Here is a 15,957-nt window from a genome sequence, read left to right as displayed (position 1 = left end):
TCCACGGCTCCGCCCGCCTCCCCAGAGTCTCCTCCTCCAGCGGTCCCACCTCCTGACCCAGTCCCTGCCCTGTGGCTGCCTCCTGACCCAGTTCCTGCCCTGTGGCTGCCTCCCAGGCCTCCGGATCCATTCCCAGCCCTGAAGCCGCACCCATGGCCTCCTGATCATCCTCCTTGGATCCTTCATCTTCTGTGTCATCCTACCCTCCTCATCCGTTGTTGGGCGCCAGGAACCCCCCTTTAAGGGGGGGGTCAAAGTCTGTCTCCATGTCTTCAAGGACTCTTATTTTGAAGTTTTCCACTGGACTACATCTCCCATAGTTCACTGCCCTAATCACTTCCATCTGTTCGTCATCCTCACCTGCCTTCGATTCCCTCATTAGTTTTCTGTGTATAAATACCCTCTAGTTTTGTTCAGTCATTTGTCAGTCCTTTAAGTGTTAGGTTGTGATAGCACGTTAAGCTTTATTGTTTGATTCCACTCTAGCAATTATAATTAAAGGATTTAAAGATTCCACTTCTGCGTCTCCTCTCTTCCTCTCCTAGACACCAACGTTACAGATAATCAGTCTAACAAATAATTTTTTTTTATTACTCTGTAGAATTCGTTATTTTTACTTCATTATTCGTGCCTTTCCGAATAAGATATTTGGCTTCGGCCACATCCCTATACTGTAGCAATACTAAGAGTAGGTAGATATTCTGAACATGAAGCTGAGTTGGATATTGATCCCACCTGACTGAAATAATAAAAAGAGAGATATGGTACTGGCAACTTAGATTCTGGGTAATCAAGGTGCAGATGATTAGTAAACCTAGGAAAGTGATCAGGAACGTGCCATTTAAAAACAACTTCGTACTGAGATCGGATTTATTTTGCTCAATAGCCACATTACAGGAACAAAATACCTATAGCACATGACTCAATGTGCTTTATGAATACTGTTCATCAGACAAAGTAAAAACACACTAAGCTTTTAGCTTGCTGTTTTATTGTATTTTATTCAGTATTGTAGTATAGTATTTCACAATATTTTCCAAATACATTTGTTGAAGACTTCAGCTTTTCAAATATTCTTGAGAGAGCAACAGCAGTTTGAAAATGTGAACTTGGTCACTAATCACATATTTAGACAAAATATTTAATAAATATGTCTCAAACTCAATCGTTTACACTATATTACTCTTCACACACACTAAGGGAAGGTGATGTCATTGTCATTGCTAGCAGTGTCAGGCAGGTTTGTATCCATCGAGTATTTTCCGATGAGTGTGTGTTTAGCGGCTGCTGTTGGTTTGAGTTTCATGGATATGTAGGTGTTTGAAGCACAGTGTTCACTTAGATATTCTCCTCCCTTCTCCTCATAGTCCTGACGGCTGATCCAGCCTTGAGCTCCAGCGGGGGTCCTGAGAGCCCACTCATGAGCCCCAAACCACGCGTCCAGTGTTGGACGACTCGCTAGAGACACCTGCAAGAGCGGAAACACAGTTATGTATTCTCTGCATACTTCTGGTAGCATAAAAACTACGCGTTCCAGATGAAGTTGGTGGTAGTAATACCATAGCTGAAGATTCCCACTTCCAACCACAATGCATTCTAGTGAAGCTTTAGGCCCTGGTATACTTCGTACAAAATCGAAGAACGAATGGGTGTGCTGGCATTTAGAACAAAATCTGGCTAAAAAAGGTGTTTTTGAGTTAGTTTCAGTGGTTCGTAATAGCTCGTCTAGGCAAACTTTTAGGAAAAACTTCAAAACGGCTGCCAAACACTGCATGAAGAGAGTCAAATCTGGAAAAATTTGGGAATAGTAAACTCCCACTTAACTTCAAGTTTGTCAGATTAATACATCTGACAAACCCTAATACTGGGGGAAAAATGGACCCAAGTAACATGTAACCGTTAACGTCCACAAAAAAAACACATACCTCAATTCAGCAGACATGTAAAGGGAACTGTTAAGTTTGAAGGAAATTTACAAAGGAAATTCGGCTGGTTGTGACAACTGATGGTAGTCCTGCTGTGAGGGCTTTTTATATGTTAATGACTGGCAATTGTGAGTGAAAAGTGTTAGGTGCTTCAAGTTTGCTGTGTTTTCAAAATACAGAGAAAGGCAAATAACTTAAAGTTTGGCTTATTGTAAGCTACAGCAAACTACATTACTGTACAGACAAGCATGCTAAAATAAACACTGTGAATGTAAAAATTGTTATCCAAACAGTGGTGATATTTAACTCAATAACTACATTTTATTTTACTTTTTGACACATTAAAGAAAAAACAAAACAATGATTTTACAATTAAGTGATTTATCTTTATTTATTGTATTTAAACTTTAAACACATACACTGTTATCATTGTGCTGACATAATAGTTAATTGAAATGGCTAATGGATCATTCATAACAACAGCCTAAAGCATTTGGTCAATAGCCATGATCACTTGGTCAAGAAATGTCAACCAAACTGTATTACAGAAAATCGCATAAGTTTATAATTATACTTTTTTTTTTTTTTTTTTTTAACAAAGTACGGGTACTAAAGAAATTGAATGCAAACAATTTAATCTGTCCAATTAAAAAAAAATTACTGTACAGTAGTAAAACAAAATCAATAAGTTAATAAAAATAAAAATAGATGAATAAAGATAAACTTTGTGCACAGTGGTATTACTACTGATACCTTCTCTTTTATCTGGCTTAACTGTACAGATGAAGTACTAAGTACACATCTGCTTGCAGAACGTTCCACAGGTAGAAACATTGCTGCAGAGTCAGTCTGTGTGCCCTGCAAACTCCATACCTCCACAGAGCTCCCAAAAAATGTCTGTCTGGATGAGGGTGCAACCATGTTACCTTTACAACAACATGCTGTTAGGTCAGTGTTTTCTGCAATGTGTATCTTCTTCCTGAGCAAAAAAAAACGTGGTGTTCAACAGCTTTTTTTTTTTTTTTTTTAACCAACACAGTTCCCATGCTGGTCTAGGCTGGATATGCAGGTTTGATAATAGGGTTCAAAACAGTGTTACTATGAATGCAAATTTTAATACAGTGAAAAAAAACAAAAAAAAAAACACTGTTAGCATAACATAAATATATATATCAAAATGTCCAACATTCTTTTGAATGTCCATGTACTAAAATAAAATATCTGATGCCATGAGTGTACCTTCATTTACTATTACTATTATTCTGAATGGCCATGGAAAAGGAAACAATGTGATAATTTTACCTGGTTGCAAAAAGTAGTCCGTTAATTCACCTGATGAACTTTCACCTTTTGCTGACACTTTATGCTTCGCAGAGCTAATGTGTGCTTCTAAATCTTTGCACCTTTATTAGCAACTGACACATAAGTGCCAGCTTTACATGTCATACATTCTGCTTCCCACGGATCTCGACCTGGACGAAAGCATGGGAATTTTTTTGTGCAAATCTTCTGTAAATTTGCACTTTCATTTGGGCATTGTTTCCACTCAGCTGTCATTTGCTGCTACTGTCAAGCAACTGTTTAATGCTGAACACAACAGCGCTTCACGCATTTGCTGAGAGATTGACAGGCAGGAATTTGGACAATAGTTGCTGCAAGTGTCTTATAATTGACCAACTGGTGCGCGAGAAGGCGGGACTTACAAAGAGTTTTTTTGTTGTTATTAACATTTTTATTGATTCATAAATTAACACAAAAAAAACAACAACATATATATAATGAATCAAACACTTTAAACATTAAATCCCCACTATATCCCCTCCCCCCTACCAAACTCTCAACCCACCCTGACCCCCCACGAACACCCCTGTGGTCAATAGAATATAGACACACACACAGAAAAACTAAAACAACAACATGAAATAACATACAATAATTAAGTATAATAATAAAAAAAAAACAAAAAAAAAAAAAAATAAAAAAAATAAACTCTAAATTACTCCCTCCACCGCCCCTTCTCAAGATTCCCTCAAAAATGCTAAATAATTGCCCCATTTCTTATTGTAAGATTCCCTAACCCCCATCCTTATGCTCGACCCCTCCTCGAAGGCAGCCACCCTCGCGCACCACTCCGGGAACGAGGGTGCTCCATCCGACTTCCAACTCCTCAAAATAACCTGCCTACCAATCATCACACTGGTCAAAACCCAGTCCTTCATATACTTATCCTCCAAATCCATGACCTCCCTATCTCCCAAAATACAGAGTCTGGGGCAGAACGAGACCTGAGTGCCCAACACATCACACACAAAACTTTGCACCTTCAGCCAAAATTCTTAGATCTTACGGCACCCCCATAAAACATGGATGGTGTCTCCATCTTCAGAATGGCATCACCAGCAGATGGGTGTGTCCTTAAGACCAAGCCTATACAATCTAGAGGGGTCCAATAAAATCTATGTAAAATCTTATATTGCATAAGGTGAACCCTTGCATCTGTAGATGCAGACTTTGTTTTTTAGAATCCTTGCCCACACCCCCTCCTCCAATAACAAATTTAAATCTTCCTCCCATAATCTTTTGAGAGAATTTAAAGCTCCGTCCCCCAGACTCTGAATTAACAGGGAGTAATACACTGATGCCTCATGACCCTTCCCAAAAGCAGCAATCACCACTTCCAGAGTATCTGCCGCTCTAGGAGGGTGTATGCTACTCCCAAAAACAGAGCAGAGCAGGTGGGGCAGCAGTAAATACTTATAAAATTGAGATCTGGGAATCCCAAAATGTTGAATCAAATTTTCAAAAGATCTCAATACTCCACTCTCATATAGGTCACCAAGTGTATTAACCCCCCTCACAATCCAATCTGACCAACAGAAAGGGGACTTATTAATACATAGTTTAGGGTTCAGCCATATGCTCGAGGCTACGTTTAAATAAATATCAGAATTAAACACTCTGGACACTTTTGTCCATATCGATTGCAAATGCAAAATAACGGGGTGTGACTTAACCTCTTAAGCTAGTTTAATTGAAAGGCTTTGCAGTGGTAAGATAGGGGCAAGAACTTCCATTTCAATACAAAACCAGGGAGGAGCTCTCTCAGGTGGAAGCAACCAATGAGCCAAATGTCTAAGGCTGAATGCATAATAATAAAACTAAATCTTGGGTAGGCCTAACCCACCTTTGTCAGTCGGCCTATGTAACTTATTGAAATTTAACCTGGGACGTTTACCATTCCAAATGAAGGACTTCGCTATGCTATCAAATTGCTTGAAATAAGAGAGGGGGACATTTACAGGGAGAGATTGTAGCAGGTAGTTAAATTTTGGAATACAATTCATTTGAATAACATTAACCTTCCCAATCATCAATAAGTGTAATTAAGCCCACCTGTCCACATCATTCGGAAACCTTTTTATTAAGGGATCAAATTAACTCCGACTAAATCAGACAAATTTGCTGGGAATAAAATTCCCAAATACTTAATTCCCTGTTTGGGCCACTGGAAGGCACCCGGCTGGAAGGCCGTTACTGGACAGTACGCTGTCAAAGCCAAAGCTTCGGATTTAGACCAATTGACTTTGTATCCTGAGAATTTGGAAAAGGAGTTAATAATTCTGTGGAGGCAAGGCATAGATCTAGTAGGGTTGGAGATGAATAATAAAATATCATCTGCGTAAAGCAGAAGCTTATGTGCCACACCTCCCGCCGTCACCCCTGGAAAATCATCCTCCTTTCTTATCGCAGCTGCTAATGGTTCCAGGGAAAGAGGGCAACCCTGCCGGGTGCCCCTATCAAGAGTAAAATAATCTGAAATTAACCCATTTGTTTGCACCGCTGCTACAGGGTGTCTATAAGGTAACTTAATCCAACCAATAAATGTACTCCCGAACCCATACCTTTCCAAAATCTTAAAAAGATAATCCCATTCTACCATATCAAATGCCTTTTCGGCGTAAAGAGAGATGGCAGCGACCAGAGATTGATCATTCACTACTGACCACATGATATTGATGAGACGCCTAATATTATCAGAAGAGCGCCAGTCTCGAATAAACTCCACCTGATCTATATGTATAAGTGATGTCATAACTTTACTTAATCGATTAGCCAGAATTTTGGACAAAATTTGTACATCTAACTGGATCAGGGAAATTGGGCAGTAACTTTTACACTCGCTTGGATCTTTGTCCTTGTTTAGAATCAGACTGATCCGGGCTTGTGTCATGGTTGGAGGAAGCTTTCCATTCTTTAATGATTCTGTATAAACTTCTAACAAAGTGGAGCCAGTTCTGTAGCATAAGATTTGAAAAACTCAGAGGAAAAGCCGTCAGGCCCCGGAGCCTTGCCTGTAGGCAAGGCCTTAATTACCTCATCAAGCTCCTCCAAGGTTATCTCAGAATCAAGAGAATATTTTTGCACAGTCGTCAGTTTAGGGAGATCTAATGGTTCCACAAAGTTCCTAAAATCTTCATCAGTGGATGAAGACGTGGAACTATAAAGATCAAAATAGAATTCTTTAAAAGCATTAAATATTTCACCACCAGCAGATTTCACTGAGGGAATGGTAGAAAAAGATGCTCTCTGCTTTATATATCTAGCCAAAAGTTTTCCTGCTTTGTCCCCAGTATGACTGTCTTGCCCTGAATAACCAAAACTCCACTTTCTGCGACAAAATAGTATTATATCTATATTTCAATCGGGTCAATTCTCTGAGGCCATCAGATGACATACGACGCTTCAGCTCTGCCTCGGCACTTTTAATATTTCCTTCCAACTCCACCAGTTCTTGTGCTTTGGATTTTTTAATGAATGAGGCATACTGTATGATCCGACCCCTAAGAACCGCCTTAAGTGCCTCCCAAGCCATGCCCACATAGGATACTGAGGACCAGTTGGTCTCCATATAAACATTGATTTCAGTCTTTAACATTTGTTGGAAATCAGGATTTTGCAAAAGGGACACATTAAGGCGCCAACTATATGATTTCTTTTTCTCTATATTTGGCAACACCTCTAAACTCACCAGAGCGTGATCTGAGACTAAGATATTTCCAACTGAGCAATCAACAACAGATGAAATGAGGGATTTGGATATTAAAAAAAAATCTATTGTGGAATAAATCTTATGGACTGATGAAAAAAATGTATAGTCCCTACCGGATGGGTTCAAAAGTCTCCAAATATCTGTAAGACCAAGATTTTTACACATCCTGTGAAGCGTCAATGTTGCTCTAGGGGGCTTACACACTTTTACTTCACAGTGATCAAGGACTGAGTCATTCAAAAGATTAAAGTCTCCTCCCAATATTATATCATGAGGGGTGCCAGCTGCTTGCAACATCCCTTCAAGATCTATAAAAAAAGCCCTGATCATCAGCGTTAGGTGCGTAAATATTAGCCAAATTCAACCTTTGCCCTTGAATTTCAGCTAAAACAATAATGACCTAATTTATCTTTAATCTGTTTGAGACATTTGAATTGTAGATGTTTATTTACCAATATAATGACTCCCTTGCTCTTACTTGAGCCAGCACTAAAAAAAAAACATGTCCACCTCATATCTTCCCAATTTTTTCAGCTTCCTGCGGGGAGAGATGTGTTTCTTGAAGAAACACTTTATCATATTTCTTACGTTTAAGAAAAGTAATAACCTTCCTTCTTTTTATGGGATGCCCCAACCCATTTACATTCCATGTGGAGAGAGATAGTACACTCATATTAACATTTGACATTTTGATATAGTAGAAAAAATACATTGTGTGTCACAAACAAAATTATACAGACCACATTCCCCATTAGTGAAACAATCAAACCCCGAACATCCCCCCGAACAAAACAAACAGAAATAAGAAAAACATGAGCTTTAACCCCGTGCACGACAGCGCCAACCGGCGTCAATCCCTCTAAATCAAAAGGTCCATGAATGGCCACGAGCCCCCACGACAACATTGCCATCGGATTGCTCAATTTTGCCTCACAAATTTGTGAGGCAAAATTACATAACAGAAAATACTTTGTAAAATAAGCCCAGTCAATAGGAAGAACGAACACAAAGGACGTGTAGATTCATTCACAGAACTGTCTCAAAGGTGTGATCTTCCACAAAAAAATTTCAGCTGATATAAAACCGTTCAGTTTCCTCGGTCAGACAAACAAATGATCAGTAAGCCAGCTGTTATGAGTTCAGCGGATGACGTAATCATTCCAATGTCCCGTAAAAATACTCAACAAAACAAACCACAGCCAGCAGGAGGAATAAGCACAAAGAACGAACAGATTAATCCACAGCTGTTACAAAGGAGTGTTATTCAATAGAACAAGCTCCAGCCGCAAGGCAGAACCAATACAAAAAGAAACAAAACCAGCATCCCGGTTCCCCGGATGGTCGAGTCAATTCACTCGGAAGCCGCATAAACGTATATACCATGACTTACACAATCCATCAACTTTATAAAAGACATCCTTTGTGTGAGCATGTAGATATTCTGTGGTCATCCGCAATGTCCACCCCCAAACCGGCCTGGAACTTCAGTGCAAATGTAATCTTTCATCAATGCAAAAGTCTCTTCAAGGAAAAGTATTACTCACAAAACAAGCTCCAGCCACTCGGCGGAGCCAACGCAGTTTACTCAGCCATTGATTCAATAAAAGACATCGCCTGATTGGGACATATAAATACTTTGCGACCGACCTTCGTTTCTATTCTCGTTTGGCCGGGAACATCAGAGCAAACGAGATCTTTTTCTGATGTAAGAGTTTCTTGCATTCCTTGAACCGATCGCGTTTCTCTCTTGTCGAGTTCGCAAAGTCCGGGAACAAGACAATATTATGGTTCTTCCAAGAAAGCTTCCCTTTGCTCCTCGCCTGGCGCAACACAAGATCATTATCGGATGATCTCAGAAATCTGGCCAAAATCGATCGGGGCCTGTCTCCCTCAGCAAATCTGTGAGCTGGGACTCTGTGAGCTCGCTCGATTTCCAGCTTGTGGCCTGTTATGTCGAGCAGACCTGGGAAAAGCTAGTCTAGAAATTTCACCATATCTCTGCCCTCCTCATGCTCAGGAATTCCAACAATTCGGACATTATTCCTGCAGCTTCTATTCTCAAGATATTTAAGCTTTTCAAGCAGATGTTCAAGCAGTTAATTCCCTCTCTGAAGACTCCAAATAATCGATTCGTTTCTCAGCATCTGACACTCTTGTAACTATCTCAGAGAATTTTATTTCCATCGCCGTAATTGATCGACATATTACAACGAGCAAGAACCTTCGTCAACATCACTGACATGTTGGACAACTGACACTGTATCACCTCTCCCGCCGCGCCATCCAAATCGAGTCCCCTGTTGGGGCTTTCATCCTGAACACGTAAGTGTCTTTTAATGTCTCCAGAGCCTGAGGATTTTGACTTCTTTGCCATGTTTTGCCTCAAAAGAGCAAATGTGTAGCTGGGTGTATCAAATTTCACCAAATTATAACATGAAAATAATCAAAAATTTAGCAAAGTGCGCAGAGCTTGTCGCTCACACGTCTGCTTCTTGCATGGCATCACGTGACCTCCCGACTTACAAAAAGGGTTAAAGCAATGCAAATATGCGCGCACAAACATTGAAGTATTAGACCAGATGCACATCATAACAACTAAAGCCGAAATCTAAATTTTCGCAAATTAGAATTCCCGGCCGGACGCTTTAAGGTCCGAAAAAGAGGACATGTCCGGGAAAAAGACGACGTATGGTCACCCTACGCGTGTTCCACAAGACTGCATACCTTCGAACAAACAGCGCATAGATGGCTTTTCTGTCATCTGTTCTTAAAAATATAAAGTATATCTCTTCAAGGGCGTGTCTGTGTCTAACAGCATTTCTTGTGTCATTCCGAATCCGAGAAGACTTACAGTTACCCACCATGAACATTATATTCACTACCTGCAATTAAATGTCTTCTGTAAGTGCGCATACTTTGCTGCCTGTGTCATTTGATACATTGGTAAAGAACATTTGGATTTCAATGCTTTATTTAGGATCATTTATCATGGGTCGCAAATTATTATTATTATTATTATTAGGCAACTATTCTTTATTTAAGGCTATCATAATCATTAGGCTATTGTATTGATATTGGAAGTTCCATTCATAATGTTTCCCCCTTTTACCTAGTATAAAATTTCACACCAAGTTGTCCCTTGTACTGAGTAAAACTGGTAACACCGTACACCATGGCAACCCTACTGGTGACCAGCAATGCTGATAATTTCAGCTGGGAAGGCTTTAAGGTGTGTGTCTATACAGAAAAGACTTTAAAAAATAAACCTACTCTGAGAAATATTTACTGGAAAAACAAAAGTAACAACTAGCCCTGCCATTATTGACTATTCATGACTGACCTCACTCCCCACATACACACCTCCACCTCACACCCCACTCCCTCCTGACCAGAATTTTGTTGTTCTGATCTCTGGTCAGATTTGAGTAATTTCAAACACACCTACAGATGCCACAGACAGACTGTCAGCCTGCAACATTCAAAGAAAAATCTTACTAATCCACTAACCAGGTAAGACAGATGATTTATTAAATACCAATACTGTATTTAACTTCATCTGATTTTAACTGCATTATAATCTCTCACATAATTCCTCTTTTCCACAGAATAATTTTTCCCACACGACCAGACTCAACTCATCTTTTGAGATAATAAAAGGTAACATTCAAACTGTTCTTGCAATCTTTTAATATACATTTTTATGTTAGTTTACCAATTCAGTCTTCTGTTACTAACAATAGTTTGTCTTTTAAGCATCCTGCAAGATTTATAATGAGACTATGGGGAAGAAGTTTTCCTACTTTCATCCTGGAAAAGTCAGAGCTGAGAGACTCAATCAAGACTGAGGCAAAGAGAGAGAAGAGTAAGTTTAAAATATTACAGTTGATGTATCTTTTTTTAATGCATATGTTGTTAGGAGTTTTTTAAGTGGGTGTTTTCAGTGGTTAAATTACTTATGTTTTGCAGTTGCTGGAGACAAGGTCAACAGAGACAGACACAGGAGTATTGTGTATTCCGTGGACATGATGTCTGATGAAGAAGATGGTGTCTATAGTGTTGTTTGTAAAACCAGCAGCTTTGAGAAACTCTGTTCCAGGAGCTACAGAGGAGACTTGATGCAGACTCACACTATACTGGGACTGATCACTTTCATGTGCTGACAAGTGACAGAGTCAGATGCCAATTCATTTACTGAACTCTAATTGAAACTTCACAATGTGTTACAGATGTTTGTGTATTTTATTATTGTTATATTTTGTATATTTCACGTTTTCCTTTTAAATAAAGATCTTTAAACCCAATTATTTTCTCAGCATTTATGTTGTGTCAACATTGATTAAAGGCCTGTAATAAGAGGCATAAGCTAAATGCTGTTTGGCATTGGGTGGTGTACAATTTAAGTTTAACCAATAAAATTAAAGCTAATGCATGCAGAGGCCCAATAGCTGTCAAGATTTAGGGATGTGCTAAATAAATTGTAACCAATAAAATGAAAGCCAGTGTAAGAAGTGACCCAATGTTTGTCAAGATTTAAGGGTAGGTTAAGCTTAAGGGCAGCCAATCCAGTTTGGGATAGATGAACAATAGGAGTGACCATTTTATCTAGAAGGTGAGAAATGCAAATGTGACTCAGGTGTTAAGTCTCCTGACAGACAACTTAAGGGGATTACTTACCATGGCAACAAATGGCCATAACACAGAAGGAATCGTCAGTCACTATACATCCAAAATGCTATACAATCGGATGCATACGGGCCTGTGGAATTTGAGACTCAGAGCCAGTAGATTTCTGAATATGTCTGAAATTCAGCAGTTTATACAGGAGTCTACTGGTCCGGATATAGCTCTTTTCATGCAGTGACATCTTACTGCCATTGTTCCACGAGTGGTTAAAACAACTTCTTTTACTGTCCTCATGTGAAATCCACTTATAGAATAAGAAAACAACACATTTTAATGTCACATTAGTTAAGGTTTTACACGTAGAGTCCTCATATTTAAATGTACTTCTAAATGCCTCCCAGAGCGGTGTGGCGGTTGACTGAATGTTCGCTAACAGTATACATTGCTCAGCTGTTTAGAACTTCTTTTACTTTTTTTTACTCCTACAATGTCAAGACCATTCAGTTTGTTGCAGTAATGCAGGGGTCGGGAAACTTTTTTCACTAAGGAGCCAATTTTGTAATTTTTGGTTGATGCATTTTTTTGAAAGAGCCATAGCACAAACAAATAATTTACTATTTTCAAAAAAGTTTTTCAATAAAATAACATTTTGATATTGCCCATAGACTACTCAAAAACACAAAAACAAACAAATACGTGAAAATTAATAGGTAACATGTTGCAATATGGAATTGAATACACGTGTCTGTGCGGGTCTCCATAAAATTACTTCATTTTACATTTGTTCATGAAAAAGTTTACTTCCCTTTTGGGCTGGGCAATATGTACAAATATTTTAACAACAATCGCCTTAAAAATATCGCAATATCCGATTATATGGTCAACCCCCCTGCCAAAGGTCGGTGAATATTTTTGCTTTATTGATTCTGCTTTAAAAATTTAATTAGTTTACTGAAACACGAAAAACTTAAGACATTTCTAAATTCAAATTGCACTTTAAATGAAACGAAAAAAGCAATTAAAATAACAATGTGATTGAAAAAATCTTATATATAACCACCTCCCCAAATCCAAACATTTACCGTCTCCAACGGCCCCATTTGCTATCACGCAAGCATCCGTCAACGACACTGTATGAAATACCTCCATTTGGACAAGGAGCTTGTGAACTGGATTCAGCCTCGTCGCATTTGGAGTGTTGCGGGTGCCATTTCACACCCTGTGCGCACATAAAAAAATAACTAACGTTCATAAAATCGCTCGTAGAAAATGCTCTTAACAGCTAAGATCAGTAATTATTGGGAAGCGAGGCCCAGAATTCTATGCATGTGCGTGTCTAGAAGCGCTTTCATCGCATTCATAAATAGCAGAGTTCACTGCGCACATATCAAATCAGACACACATCGGCGGCTTTTGTTTCGTCTGTTCTTCAAAATATAATCACGTTTTGTCAAACGCATGTCTTTGTGTCTAATTTCTTATCATATATCGCTCCGAGAAGTCTTACAGGTCACTTTCCACAGTGGCTGGTACATCAGCAAAATACTTTGCATGAAAAATCTGCATTTGGCAGGTGTTCATTTCAAACCTTGTTCACCAGGAGTAGGCTGTACGACAATTTCAGGAGAAAGGAAATCAAAACAGTGTCATTGACTTCAAGCTTTGCAATCGCACCCACAGTTTCTGCAGGAAAAATATCTCTAGAAAGTTTTAAACGATCATGTGTTGGTAAATGGTGAGACACCCGGCGAGCCACTTGATTTTTAACAAAGAGCCACTTGTCACGAGCCATAGGTTCCCGACCCCTGCAGTAATGCTTGTTAAGCTTGTTTTGCCAACTGCCATAAAATAGAAGAAGCAGAAGAAGAACAAACGCAAGTTCACCATGACAAAATTGATTTGCTGGCAGGACGCTGCAATGGAGGTACATGATAAAGACTTTCCTGCAGCATTCAGCTTTCACGAGGACGCAGACGCATCGGAGGTTTATTTGTTTGCATTTTATTAATTCACATCTCATTCAAATAGAATTATCAGTTGTATCAGTATTTTTATACATTTATAAAGATGTTATGAGCAAGCTTCATTAGGCAGCATATTCAAACAATTGTAACTTCCAAAAACTGTCAAGACTCTAAACCTGTGCTTTCTATTAATGGGCCAATAGACTAGCCCATATTTTCTATTTTTAAACAGGATTATAAAATATGAATTACTTAATCTATATGTGAATCACTGTATCATTATATTCTCCTGGCAATAAAAACAAAAGAAAAGTGAACAGAATTATACTGCATGGAAGCATCAAATGAAAGATTGTAAAATATTTTAATAAGAATCGCAATTTACCATTACACGAATTAGGCTGGAAGTATTGTGATCACATTATTTGTATAATATTTGTCTAGTGGTTTGTTATTAGTTATCTGTCATTATCTGTCTAGTATTTAATTAGAAGTTAAAATCTGCTATTAACCTATGTTGCCCCAAAGCTCGATAACATTGAGAATTTTTCGGTGGGTATTACTACTCTTACTGATACTGCTTATCGATGTGGTACTTTAATGGTATTCTTATCGGTTCTTTTTGTTATTATTTACATTAAAAAAAATTAAGAACAGAATGAACTGCTTTATTTTCTGAAATGTAAAATAAAGAAAATAAACAATATAAAGAAAATACAGTGGTATAGAGCAACACGGGTGGGGCATGCAGGTAGGCTGCAAAAGGACTAACAGTTCTTCTGGAGAAAGAAAAAACATATTCTCTGGCAGAAGGTGGGACCTCTCCTCGCTTGTGTTCCCTGCAGTCGAAAATACCCTCTCGCTATAAGGTTCATTAACATTAGATAATGCATTAGCTATCTTGAACTAACAATGAACAATATTTTACAGCATTTATCAATCTTCATTAAAGTTAGTTATTAAAAAAAAATACAATTGTTCATTGTTAGTTCATATTGCATGAACTAATGTTAACATATATAACTTTTTATTTTAATGTATGAAAATGTATTAATATACTGTATGTTGGAATTAACATTAACCAAGTTTAATAAATATATAAAAGTGGTGTTATTGTTAGTTCATGTTAACTGATGTAGGTAACTATCATTAACAAATGGACCTTTTTGTAAAGTGTTACCCAATTTTCATTTTTGGGTAAATCATCTCTTTGAGAGTACAAGTCAATTCTCACCAGTTGCATTGAAAACGGCTGTTTAATATTGACAAAATGCATTGAAAATGTTAACAGGTAAAATCCTGAGAGAACCTTGCTGCTAAATCAGTTATGTTGTATATTCAAAACAGATATGCATATTAAAGATAGATAATGTTTTCATTGTGTATAATTTATGGTTACAGTATTAATATTATTATAATGTATATTTTATATACTTATTAAAATCGACTGATTCACATGGCAGAGAAAATACCACGGATACATACATTAGATGGAGCTCTAGAAAGATGAGGATGTAACAGGTGCATAAGTCTGTTTTAAGAGTTTCTCTTCACTCTACAGATGGTATTATTACACAAAGCATTTTTGCTATTTCTGCCTTTCTTGTTTTATGAGGGAGCGCCACGATGTGATGAGACAAAATTAGATCTCTCCAACGCTGCGTGCTTGCGATGAAGACAGCTTTGTTGATTATAAACAGGAGCAATAGTTTTGTCGCATCGCTCACTTATAGACACGTGGTACAACATCATTCGCATGTCCAATTAACAGGTTTTGACCCGTTTATATATGTAAAAAAAAGTTCAATAAAGTTCTAAAGTTCAGTATACGCGCTTCCCCACTGCTCGCACTCACAAGCTGCTGAACACTGCACGAGTGAAGGCGAGAGGGAGAGAGAGCGACGCGCTAGAGGGAATTCCCCGCATTTTGAAAGTGAAACATGCGGGAATTATTAAAATTGTGCTCAATCCACACAATCCCGCGCTAACATTTGCTATTGAGATTTTAATCGGGCTACTAGTACAATTCTCTTTAACTTGCCCGTTCAAAATTTCCATTTATTGTGTAAATTATATTTATGTTAATATATTAACCAAGTTTAATTTTGTGGTTACAATTAAATTACTACAAAATACCATTGTGATTCTATGGTTACTATATCTGAAGAGTAGGGTTGCCACGGTGTACGGTGTTACCAGATTTACTCTGTACAAGGGACAACAACGGTGTGAAATTGTATACCTGGTAAAAGGGGGAAACATTATGAATGGAACTTCAAATATCAATACAATAGCCTTAACGAATAGAATAGCCTTATATACAGAATAGTTGCCTAACGAAGAGTTTGCGACCCATGATAAATTAACCTACAATTGAAGTCAGAAATTTACATAC

The 15,957-nt window shown here is 38.2% G+C and overlaps 1 protein-coding gene across 1 annotated transcript in view; it reads right to left on the bottom strand.

Moving 5' to 3' along the window:
* Positions 1-981: 981 nt before the first annotated feature.
* actr5 (actin related protein 5) overlaps positions 982-15,957 on the bottom strand; it is an 88,174-nt gene continuing 73,198 nt past the window's right edge. The window contains exon 9 of the mRNA XM_051663796.1: positions 982-1,468. Within this exon, the coding sequence (XP_051519756.1) occupies positions 1,196-1,468 (273 nt within the window). The 3' untranslated portion in view covers positions 982-1,195. The remainder of the gene's footprint in view (positions 1,469-15,957) is intronic.

The sequence above is a fragment of the Myxocyprinus asiaticus genome, chromosome 30 (assembly GCF_019703515.2).
Source record: "Myxocyprinus asiaticus isolate MX2 ecotype Aquarium Trade chromosome 30, UBuf_Myxa_2, whole genome shotgun sequence".
Classification (NCBI taxonomy): domain Eukaryota; kingdom Metazoa; phylum Chordata; class Actinopteri; order Cypriniformes; family Catostomidae; genus Myxocyprinus; species Myxocyprinus asiaticus.
This window is presented reverse-complemented; position numbering and strand designations above follow the sequence as displayed.